This window comes from Urocitellus parryii, chromosome 7, assembly GCF_045843805.1.
Source record: "Urocitellus parryii isolate mUroPar1 chromosome 7, mUroPar1.hap1, whole genome shotgun sequence".
NCBI lineage: Eukaryota > Metazoa > Chordata > Mammalia > Rodentia > Sciuridae > Urocitellus > Urocitellus parryii.
Genome location: NC_135537.1, coordinates 73193499 through 73205320, shown reverse-complemented (window position 1 = coordinate 73205320; position 11822 = coordinate 73193499). Strand labels below are relative to the sequence as shown.

Here is an 11822-nt window from a genome sequence, read left to right as displayed (position 1 = left end):
CTATTGTAAGGTAGCACTTTCTTTTCTCCCATATTTATTTATTTAATTATATCTATATGGATTCCTATTTCATTCACTATGACTATTTTTTCCTAATTAATTTACTATCATTTATTATTATTATTATTATTGTTGTTGTTATTTTGTGGTACTAGAGACTGAATCCAGGGAGTGCTCTACTATGAAACTACATCCCCAGCCTGTTTTTTTTTTTTTTTAATTTTGAGATATGATCTTGCAAAATAATCAGGGCTGGTCCATAATTTGCCATCCTCCTGCCTCAGCCTCCTAAGTAGCTGGGATTGTAGGCATCCATCACTGCACCTGACTCTTTAATAAAAAAAAAATATATATATTTGTACCAGGGATTGAACTCAGGGGTACTTAACCACTGAGCACATCCCAAGTCCTTTTTTATATTTTATTTTATTTATTTATTTTTAAAATATATTTTTTAATTGTTGATGAACCTTTTTTTAAATTTTTATTTTTATATGGTGATGAGAATTGAGCCCAGTGCCTGTAAGGATGGCCTGAGTCATTTTCTTATTAAGAACCTATAGAGTAAAAGTGTATTGAGTGATTTGAGTGAATAAAGCATTGACAAAGGCAGAAGTGCATGGACATTCTTTATTTCTCCCCCTCAACTGCATAAGTCGCACCTTTTGCCATCGTGACAGTTCCTCACACATGCTAGGCAAGTGCTCTACCACAGAGCTACAGCCCCAACCTTTTTAAATATTTTATTTAGAGACAGGTTCTCCCTTAGTTGCTTAGAGCCTCGCTAAATTGGTGAGGCTGGCTTTGAATGTGATCCTCCTGCCTCAGCCTTCCAAGTTACTGGTATTACAGGTGTGCAACACCATACGTAGCTCTTTAATAGTTTTAATGCTCCAATTATCTCAAGTTTGGCCAGTGGAAGACTCTCAAGCTAGATCCTATATCCTTTGATATATTACTATCATTCCTAGACATTTCTTTATTTGGAGACATAAAATGTTATAGGTTCATTTTGTACTGTCTGGAATCAGTCATTTCTCCAAAGAAGCCCTGTTTTTTTTTTCTTTTTTCTGTTGTGGATAATTAAGAATTCATAAACTAAAAAATATCGGAATTCAGAAACTAAAATCTGTGCTAAGTCTACCCAGAATGTGGTTACTTTAGGCCCTGTTGAAGAATAGAGCTAGGAAACATTTATATGCATATACATATCCATGAATATACATTCATGTCTATTTCCATCTCTACCTATATCCCTCTACCCATCTGTTTTTATTAAAAAATATGAGTTTACGAATTTATCCTTTTGACCATGGTGTCTTCAACCACATGTGTCACAACCTCTCTGTGTCAGAGAGAATTTTTCTTTTTTATTGCTATTGTAAAAGAAATTCTCTTCTTTTATAAATTCTATCTGGTTTCTGTATACATATTAAAGTCTGTTTATTTCTCTAGGTAAATTTTTATCCTGCTATCATATGCAATTTCTTACAATTTTAGTTTTTCTATTAATTCTGATTTTTTTCTCAAATATACATCCTAAAAATAGAATCTGCAAACAGATTTTTTTCGCTCTCTTTACATTTTTTTTAGTTAAGTTTATCTTTTAAAATATCATTAACCAAGAAAATGTTAAACAATAGCAGTAGTAATGGGCATTCTTGTATTGTTCGTGACTATAATGGGATGTCTCTAGTGATTTCTTAGTAAGATAGTGGCTATTGAAGTATGTGTGTATTTTAAATCAGGTTAATGGAGCATCCATTTATTCTTCTTTTTTAGTTTCTTTTGTCAAATATCCTCTTATCACATTTTTATTTTTCTCTTTTTTGACCTATTAATGTGATGGATTAATGGATTTTTCTAATAGTGAACCATCCTTGCATCTTGGAAGAAACCCATATAATTAAATATATTGTGTGCATGCTTTTAAAAGTTGACTATAATTCTGCTTGCTAATATTTACTTAGCAATTCTACACTGATAGTTTTAAATAAAAGATTAATCTGTATTTTCTTTTTTAAAAGCAGTCTTTTATCAGGCTTTGATATAAATCTTGTTCTTAAAAATTTTAGAGGCTTTTGGAATAATTTGAATAGCATCAAGATGATCTGGTCTTTATTGGTAGAAGCTAGTGGAACTTGGGTTCTAGTGTTTTATGGGGTACAGATTAGACAACCCTCTGTTTTCTTCTTTAAAATTGGTCTGTTTCTACTTTCTATCTTCATTGGGGCTACTTTTGGTGAGCTGTAATTTCCTAGAAAGTTATATATTCTTCAAGGTATTCAAATTTATTTCTATAGTTATGCTTATATATATAGTTATATTTATATATATAGTTATATTTATATATATATATATATTTATATATAGTTATATTTATAGTTATAGTTATAGTTTTCTTCTAAAATATAAAGACAATCCCTGTTTCCATCATATTTTATTTCTAATTTTATGTATATGTGATTTAGTTATTTTTAGTTAGCTAGTAGTTTTCTTGTTTTGTTGATATTCAACAAAGTATTTATTTACGTGTTATTTGAAATAAATGTCTGCTTTAATTCCTGTTTTTAGAATTTAACTTATTTTTGGTCCTTTCCTTAACTTCAAAGCATGTGCTTAATTCATTTATTGTTCTCTTTTTATCCATAATACTACTTGGGACTATGAATTTTCATCTCCTTTATTTTTATCTTATAGGAAATAATATGTGTTTCCATTATTTTTACTCTGAAAAATTCCTAACTTTTGGTTACCATTTCAACACATAGTTGTTTTAAGAGTTCTAAAATTTTGAGGTAAATAAACTTTTTTTTCTTTTCTAATTTGTGTAAATTTTTTTATTTTATTTGTGGGGTTTTTAAAAATTTTTTGGTATCTGTTGTATTTTCCATATATTTCCTTAATCCTAGACAATATTTATTTGCTATGAGCAATGGAGCAATGCTATCATTGATAGCTTGTGTCTCTTCCCCACTGTAATTTAACTCAGTCTTAATTATATTTTTTAGTATTTATCTTTGTATGGTAATTTTTTTTTCCTTCTGATTTCATGTGTCAGTCTTGAATAATGGCCCTCAACTCTTAGCTATGGCAGAGTGGGCAGTCCATGTGCTTTCTCTACCCCTGTCAGGGTGGTCTTCTTATAACTCAAAGACTTCCTTCATCTGCTCCTTCCTTTCAAACATGGCATTTCTGTGGGTTTCTCCTAGAAGCCACAACTTTTTCTCTCCTGGTGCAAACCGGGCTCAGGAACCTTCTGAGCCTCTCTTGTATTCCTGCCCCCTCCCACCAGGGTGACCCTGTTCAACAGCTGAGTTTTATTCTCCCTTTCTGAGCTCTGCCATGGCTGGATCCTCCTTAAGCTCAGCTCTGTTCTCAGGAGTTTCTTCCTCACCTTTCGCACTTCTCAGTGGCTCCTGTTCTTTAGGGTATTTCATTTGGCAGGGCTCTCTGGGACCTGTCACTGTTGGGTCCCACTGTCCTCCAGGAGCTTCTACTACTGCTCCCTGCCCTCTTCTTATGGGCTCATTCCCCCTTTGGCATCACTGACTGCATCACTGCATGTGTTCTGGAGTTTGTCTCCTAGTTTGATTTTGGGGGTTACAGTTTTGCTCTCCCTTATTTACCTTGACATTGTGTGGTTTCCAGGAAAAGGGAAGCTATTTAAACCTAAGCTGTGGATTCAACTGCATTTGAAGATGCATTTTATTATACTTATCCTACTAAATATTATAGCTTTACCCAGACTACCTTAAACATGCTCAGAACACTTTCTTTACCTTGTATTTGGGTAAAAATCAACTAAATTAATGTAAAGTCTGTTTATAATAAAGTGTTGAATAGTTCACAGAATTTATCGATACAGTTGTCCCCCAATATCTTTACAGGATCTATTCCAGGACCCCCTGAAAATATCAAAATCTGTGTCTGAGGATGCTCAAGTCTCTTATATAAAATGATGGAGTATTTTCATATAATGTGTGTGTCTTCCTATGAACCTTAAATCATCTATAGAGTACTTTGATTCCTAAGGCATTGTAAATGCTGTGTGAATAATGATTATACTGTATTATAGAGAATAATGGCAAGGGAAACTGTGTAAGTTTAGTACAGATGCCATTTTTTCCTGAATATTTTAGATTGGTGGTTGAACCTAAGCTGTGCGCATATTCTCTCTGAAAGATAACTTTGCATTTTTTTTCACCTTTAATAGGCTATCCTTATATAGCTCACTGACAGTTTGTTAATGAGGTATATGGATGTGGAACCCCCACAAATACAAAGGACCAACTATACCTGCCTCCAGAGAACCTGGCAACACAGTACACAGTAGAGTGTTGATTATTTGCCTCATGATTGTGAAGCTGATTGAGAGCTGCAGCTTGCTGCTTCTGCTGACCAGCACAGGGAAAGGTGATCAGACTGCAGATCACTCACCCTGGAGATCTCAACTCAAAGTACTGCAAAGTGCCTATCACTTTCACACTATTATAAAGTCAAACATCAGAAGATAAATAAACCATCATCCGTTGGTGACAGTATTTGTTGGTCTCACTCAAGCTCAAGATTGATCAGCATTCTGTCCGTACTACCTGGCCATAAAAAGCTCACTTTTGTTTCCCTAGAACAGTTTTAAACTGATTTTACTCTGTAGAGCCCCTACCATTAACAAATCTAGATGGTGGTGAGTTTCCCCAGCTTCCCTGTTTCCTACTTGTAAATTTGTCTATAGTGGCAATTGGGCCATTCGTCTCAAGTCCCATCTATGGGAAGAAATGCCCTCTTTCCAGGCCTATAGTCTTTCCATAGCTGCTGCCTTCTATGGATTTTTGAACTCTATTATTATTTTCTTTGTCGTCTCTGCTTTCTTCCACAGACTTACTTCCTGCATCCTACAACTAAACTAAGCCAAACATCCAAACCCATTTCTGTCTCTTGCCTCTTTTGAAGAGTTCTATTTCTCCCTACTTCCTTCACAGTCCATGCACAACCTCCATTTCAAGCCCCTGCCATGAATTCTCCCAGTCACTGTACCAGCTCGGCCTGGCACCATGCCCCAACACTGCTGTCATGAAAAGAAAGTTTGTCAAAGCTGTCCCAGGACAAGACCCAATCACCTTCTCCAAATCCTACATATAGCACCCATTATCTTGACTTTTACATTGAAAATCCGATTCTACCTATTTGTTCTGTCAAATGTTAAACTTCACTATTTCTTAGGGATATCACAATTTTTTTTCCTCATATCATCTTTGTTCATCTACTTCTGAGCCCAAATTCCAGGTTAAAAAAAAAAAAAAAACAAGTTAGCAATATTTTACCAAACTTTTCTGTTCATGACAAAGTACAAATTAAAATATTACAAATTATTCCTTTAAAAATAAATTTATTCACTGGGCATGGTGGCACATGCCTGTAATCTCAGGGAGGCTGAGGCAGGACATTTTCAAGTTCAAGACTAGCATCAGCAATTTACTGAGGCCCTAAGCAACTTATCGAGAATCTGTCTCAAAATATAAAAGGCTGGGGATGGGATTCAGTGGTTAAGTGCTCTGTGTCCAATTCCTGGTACAAAAAAAAAAAAAAAAAAAAAAACAACAATCAATTTGTTGATTTATGTGTTAAGGTCATTACAAAGTTTTTTTCTTTTTTTTTAAGGGGAGGAACAGAAAAAAACATTTTTAAAAAGTTTTTACTAATTGGGTATGGGAACAAGTAAACAGTATGAATTTAGGTGATAATGAAGGGACATAGCAAATTCATAGAAAAATCTGGTATTTCTGCAATGGCATTCTGTTTGAGACAAATTGTTTTTTGTTTTGTTTTGGTGTTTTTTGGTCAAGAACAAATTTGAGTAAGTACAATGCTATGGAACTGGCAAAGTAAGCACCTGGACTCTGGAAAGCAAAGCATAAACTAAAGAATAAGGTTAGTTATAACAGTACAACAATGAAAAGCTTTTTGTAGCTCTATTTATCTTAGAAAAAGCACTGGAGACTAAAAAAGTTTCTAGTATCTTTATTTTCTAAAAATCTGTCCTGCCTATATGTTTTCTTCTACAGGTCAACTTTAAAAATAAATAGAAACAAAGAGGAAAGCTTATCTTGACACAGGTTTGGAGTCAGCCCATTTCAGCTTTTAAAGAGTTCAGGTCCACAGAGAGGAGTTCTGCGCTTGGCCTCTGCAAAGCACTGGCCCTCCAGCAGCATTTGATGATGCTCTTCAGCCTCTGCCCAGGGACAGAGTCCATGAAGACAGCTGCTTCAAGAGATGGGCGGAGATTATACGCCACCACCGCATAGAGCACGTACTGCCGCTCCCCAGAATAAGGCACCTCCCTGGTAGTCATTTGCCAGAGAGTGATAGCAAAAGAATAGATGTCAGCTTTGGGTGTTACCATCTCTCCTTTCAGGAGCTCTGGGGCTCGGTGGGTGTACGTGCCTCCTAGGTGATAAGGGGGAACCTGGAAGCCCCGCAGATCTTCCAGCTTCTCAGAGCAACCAAAGTCACCAATTTTACAGACATCCTGCTCACTGATCAAAATGTTTGCCGGCTTCAGGTCCAAGTGCACAATGCCCTGAGAGTGAAGGAAACACAGGCCATTCACAACATCTAGGGAATACTTTAGACACTTCCTCAAACTCAGTTGCTCTCCATCTAAGCAGTGGGACTCCCCAGCCTCTTCCTCAGAGTAGCCGGTGGCACCATAGATGACTTGGTGTAAAGTGATGTTGCCTCCAAACTCCATGATTATGGTACCTAGACTATTGGAGTCTGCAGGCGTCCGGGTACTTGCAGCCACAACCCGGACTATGTTTTCATGGTGCAGCCTTGCAATGTTGAGCTCAGCCCAGAAGCTTCGCTGGGAGGCTCGTCGGTTCTTGGTGCACTTGTTCACTTGCTTTACGGCCACAGGAACACCATAGTAAGTCGCCTTGTACACGGAGCCAAACCCTCCAGCTCCCAGCCTTTGTAGCAAGCACACCTGTTCCCAGTCAATGGAGCACCAGGCCAGCCGGGGAGGTAGCCTTGGGGCCCGAGGAGGTGTGACTCCCAGGAAGAGCTTTCCCCCTTTCCCTGGGAACTTAGAAGGGCTGCTGCAGGGTCGAGATTCCAAGGAAGGGGACAGCTTATCAGGGAGGTAGCGTCGGAGAACTAGAGGAGAGGGCATCGCACACTCCTAGAGGAGACCTGAGATGCTCCAGAGTATGAAAAGACCAGGAAAAGCTGCAGGAGTTTGGAAGCATGGGTGACTACTCCTTCCTCCACCTCAGCGCTTTTCTTCTCTTCCTTGTTTTCTCCTAATGAGCTATGTCTGCGCTATCACTCAGCTAGGGTTTTTATCACATGGGGGGGGGGATCCAAATGAAGCCCAACAATCCCTTTCAGATGAAAGAATTGCCCTTCCACCCTTAAAGTGAATTCTTTTCAAAGCAACCTCTCACTGGATAAATAGCACTGAGCTGCCGCCCCAAACTCACCTTTCTTTTACAAAATTTCTTTAATCATAATAAAATGGGCTTTTTTCAACTCTGATCTGATGAACCTTATCAGTCTTTGGGCAAAATTACAATGAGATAGTTGCACATTTTGCAGGCTATAATGATCATTAGTGTTATTCTCCAGCTGCATTCAATCGCTTCCAGAAGTTATTGGCTCCAAGAGTTGAAATAAAAACAGCAGATATTTGTTGAACCACTTACCAGGATAATTAGGTGCGACATTCATATGAATTAAAAATTGCAAGCTTGAAGTAATTAATCCGAACAGAACTACTGATACAGGTCAAAATACACACCACCTCAATTTATCAAGGGAAAAGAGAATTCTCTGATACTCCCTCCAGTTTATACAGCAAATCAGTAAGGCCTCTTAGCACACATTGACTTTCTAACAACTCTTCTTTTCCTTTAATTTAGCCCACCCTGTAAGCTGACTTGCAAAGGAGATTCTAGACTTGGAAGCAAATGAGTTACAGAAGTTTTGAAGTAGAGTTGGGGGAGAAAAAAATAATAAAAATAATTGTTAGTGATGATCAGAGCTTCACATAACAAATACAGAGCAATTGTAGGAGAAAAATCCAAAGAAATAAAAAGAATCACTGGTGTCTGTTTACAATGTATGAAATTAAATTCAGGGTCCAGACATCAAACTATAAATTATTCCTTTCTGATTTTTATGATAAAAATGAATTTTCATGCTATATCTTTGGAAGTTTAAAGGGTTAACAGTATTACACAGTTTGTTAAAACAGTACACACGCACAATTGTTAGGACCTACATTTTTCAAATTAAATGATAAAGTTCCCTTCTTGCACATAGGTGATGTATAACTACATTTTTATGATAACAGGCATATGCTTCAGAAGTTGGTTCTGAGAAGGTAAGTTAACAAATTTCAGAGCCATTTTTATAAGCTATTTGAAGAACACATAATCCTAAAAGAGGATTTCTATTCTGTGCTGTGTGGCTTAGTGTGTCACCTTATGTATATTTAACTTGTTTGAGCCTCAATCTTTTCATGTAAGAAATTAGGATAATAATACTTATTAAAATAGACATTATCTTGGAATAAAACTTGGACAGTTCAGCCCAGACTAACTCCAGACTAACAACATCAAAAATGTAACATAAAGTACTAGCTGGTGTGGTAGCAATTATTTGTAGTTTTAGCTACCTGGGAAGCTGAGGCAGGAAGATCACTTGAGACTTCAAGTTCAAAAATAGCCTGGGGATAGAGCTTGGTTGGTAGAGTGCTTGCCTTGAACACACAAAGCCCTGGGTTCAATCCCCAGCACTGTGTCTCCCCCCCCAAAAAAAAAAAACAAAAACAAAAACAAAAAAACCAGCCAGGACAATGAAGTGACTCTCATCTCAAAAAAAAAAAAAAAAAAAAGAAAGAAAGAAAAAAAATGTAAACGGGAGTATTTTAGTAAAAATGCAGTTCTTCGCAATTGCACCAAATCCCAAATACAAATTGATGATAATGAATAGAGAAAAAAAGCATATTAAGCTTATATTTCTGTAATAAGTCTGTTGCAACATTTCTTCATTAGTTGAAAGCAGAATCTACGTCCTTTATTTTTTTCTTCCCTGTGAGTTTTTACTAAAATTTAATGTTTAATCCTGGTTTTGTTACCAAATATACACGTGTTATACAATATTCTGGATCTTAGAAATGGATAAAGCCTTAGCATGGTGGTAAAGAGCTCTGGGGCCAGATGGCTTAGGCTTCTTACCATCTCCCTGCCTTAGTTTCCTCACTTGCAAAATGAAGAAAACATGCCCACCTTAGCATTGTTGGGAAGATAAACAGCTTCAAATTCCCATATTAGGAAACACCTAAATGTTTATTATGAAATTCATAAAAATCCGTATGTGTACGGGTTTTTATACCCATAGGAAACATTGACTTGTGAGATGCTATTAGTTGAAAAGTGTCATAAGGGGATTGAAGCAAGTTATATTTTTATAAGTTAAAGTTTTGAGTACTTTCTGCTCTTGTATTTTGGAATTAAAGACATAATGGCACGTTGGCGTGTATCAAAAAGACATTGTTGGTATGTATAAAAAGTGTGGAGGTTTAACACTAATCTGATCAAATGCTGTAAACCTTTGTGATCCCCAAAGACAAGAAGCAAAATTTGTGGTGGTAACCGGATCGATTCTAAAACAATACCTGGAATTGTAAAAAAGCAAAGGAGAAAGAGTAAAGAGACTGATTGCACCTTCTGATGAGCCTCTTAGCTTTAAAACTACATTTTTCTCCTCCTTTATTAACATGCTTCAGTATCTGGCAAACAGCAGCATATTTACCCAAAGACGTGACAACAGATACCATAACTGATATCTCACTTATTTGGATTTTAATCAAAGAAACCGAGGAAACACTGATTGTTGGAGAGAGTCCTCTTTGGGGGGAAAGCGGGGGAACTTGCTCCGCGCCTAGCGGAGACTTGCTCCCGTTCTCGGGGTTCCTGGAGCTCCTGCCCTTGTGGCGCAGAAACGGAGGAGGTAGCTTTTCCTTCCTTGATTCCCAAGCACCTGGAAGTTGAGCTGTTTCGGTTCAGGCAGCTGGACCAGCCGAGGTCGCTGCCTCCCCTGCGCTGCGCTCGGCTCCGGAAGGCCCGAGCTGCTGGGGGGTTTGTGCGGGTCTCCTCGCCAGCTCATTCCCGGGTCCCAGGGCGCAGCAAGCATGTGGATGAGGCCGTCGTGCCCTTCAAAGACCACCAAAGGTGCGGCCAGCTTCCCTTCTGCATACACAGTAACTTTTCATTGCAATTCAGAGTCATCACGTAATCTTTTGGAAGACATTTTTAAAAGGCTATGAAACTCAACAGGCGTTCCAACACCCCACTGATGACCGCCGGGATGCAACTGGCTACGACCATGTTTGCGCAAGCGCATTGCATGAATCCCGCGTCACCACGGCGGGGACTGCTTCAGTGATCTCAGGTTACAGCCCAATTTCAGGATGGTGAAATTTGAAGGCGTTCTTATAGTGCAGCGACTGTTGATCTGTGGCATTACTGTTTGCAAAAATGAATCAAGGTGAATTCTCTCTTGCCTTTTTTAGAACTAAAATATCCAAATGTAGGTGAATACATATTTATACTAAAAATTCCAATACAAAGATTATAGAGTCAAACTTGAAAAACATCTCTCTCTCTTTTTAAAGTATCGTTCTATTTATTGATATTACTCAGAAATTTGAATTTTATACTTACCCTACAACATAGATCTGTTTCCCTGTCTGTAAAGTGCTTGCAAAGTTACTAAAGTTTTTCTGTGATCAACATATCATGTCACGCAGATCCAAGTTTTGTGGGACTGTGGATTGCATGAAACGTGTCCCAGGACGTCATCTGTGCATGCTACCTAATTTTGGCTGCTCAGGGAGGTTGGTTGCTGCCATATGGATTGATCACTTGGATTTTGTATATATATAGAAAGATATATATTTTTACTTCTCTAAATACCTTTTAACTTGAGAGGATTTTAAGACATTCAAATAAATGTCTTTCAAACTGGTTTTAGAGACCTTCGAATTTAAGATATCTTGCAGTTTTCTTTTTTTTAAAATTTATTTATTTTTATTTTTTAGTTTTCGGCAGACACAACCTCTTTATTTGTATGTGGTGCTGAGGATCGAACCCAGGCCGCACGCATGCCAGGCGAGCGCGCTACCGCTTGAGCCACATCCCCAGCCCCGTCTTGCAGTTTTCTTATATGCTTGATCATAACATGTTCATGGGTGTTTGCAAATGTACTTGATTAAAATTTGTTGTCTTGAATGACTGGTCACAACTTATGGGATCATTCTATTGGTAAGCAAGAAAGTGCTAACTTATTTAATATGTATTAAATTCTGGATTTTTTTTTTACTGATGTAAATAGGTCAAAATAATGGCATATTTAATTAAAGTATTAAAATAATGTAATCTATTCATCATCTTTACTCATGTTTATGAACATTTTTCTCCTGTGTATCATTGAGTCTATGTATCATGGTTGGACTCATGGCTTTTTATAGATTCAATGTGATCTAATCAACTACAGTAATTATTTTTTATTGCTCAGAGTTATACTTTGGCCAGTGGGTGGATACTGTTTCGTTCTTTAGTTTGTTTTTAGTGATATTGGGGATTGAACCCCCTGAGCTACATCTCAAGTCTTTTTTTATTTTATTTTTTATTTTTGAGACAGGATCATACTAAATTGCTGAGGCTGTCCTTGAACTTGGGATCCTACTACTTTAGCCTCCTGAGTAACTGGCATTACAGGTGTATACCACCTCGCTGTGTTCTTTTGACACAGTC

General features: G+C 37.4%; 1 protein-coding gene across 1 annotated transcript; it reads right to left on the bottom strand.

Moving 5' to 3' along the window:
• Positions 1-6124: 6124 nt before the first annotated feature.
• On the bottom strand, positions 6125-7174 carry Mos (MOS proto-oncogene, serine/threonine kinase). Its single transcript, XM_077801148.1, has one exon. It carries the CDS (start codon positions 7172-7174, stop codon positions 6125-6127), a length of 1050 nt encoding a protein of 349 aa, XP_077657274.1.
• Positions 7175-11822: the final 4648 nt, after the last annotated feature.

What these genes read in the sequence shown, in the direction of transcription:
- Mos (XM_077801148.1), bottom strand. Translation starts at nt 7,174, where the DNA reads ATGCCCTCTCCTCTAGTTCTCCGACGCTACCTCCCTGATAAGCTGTCC.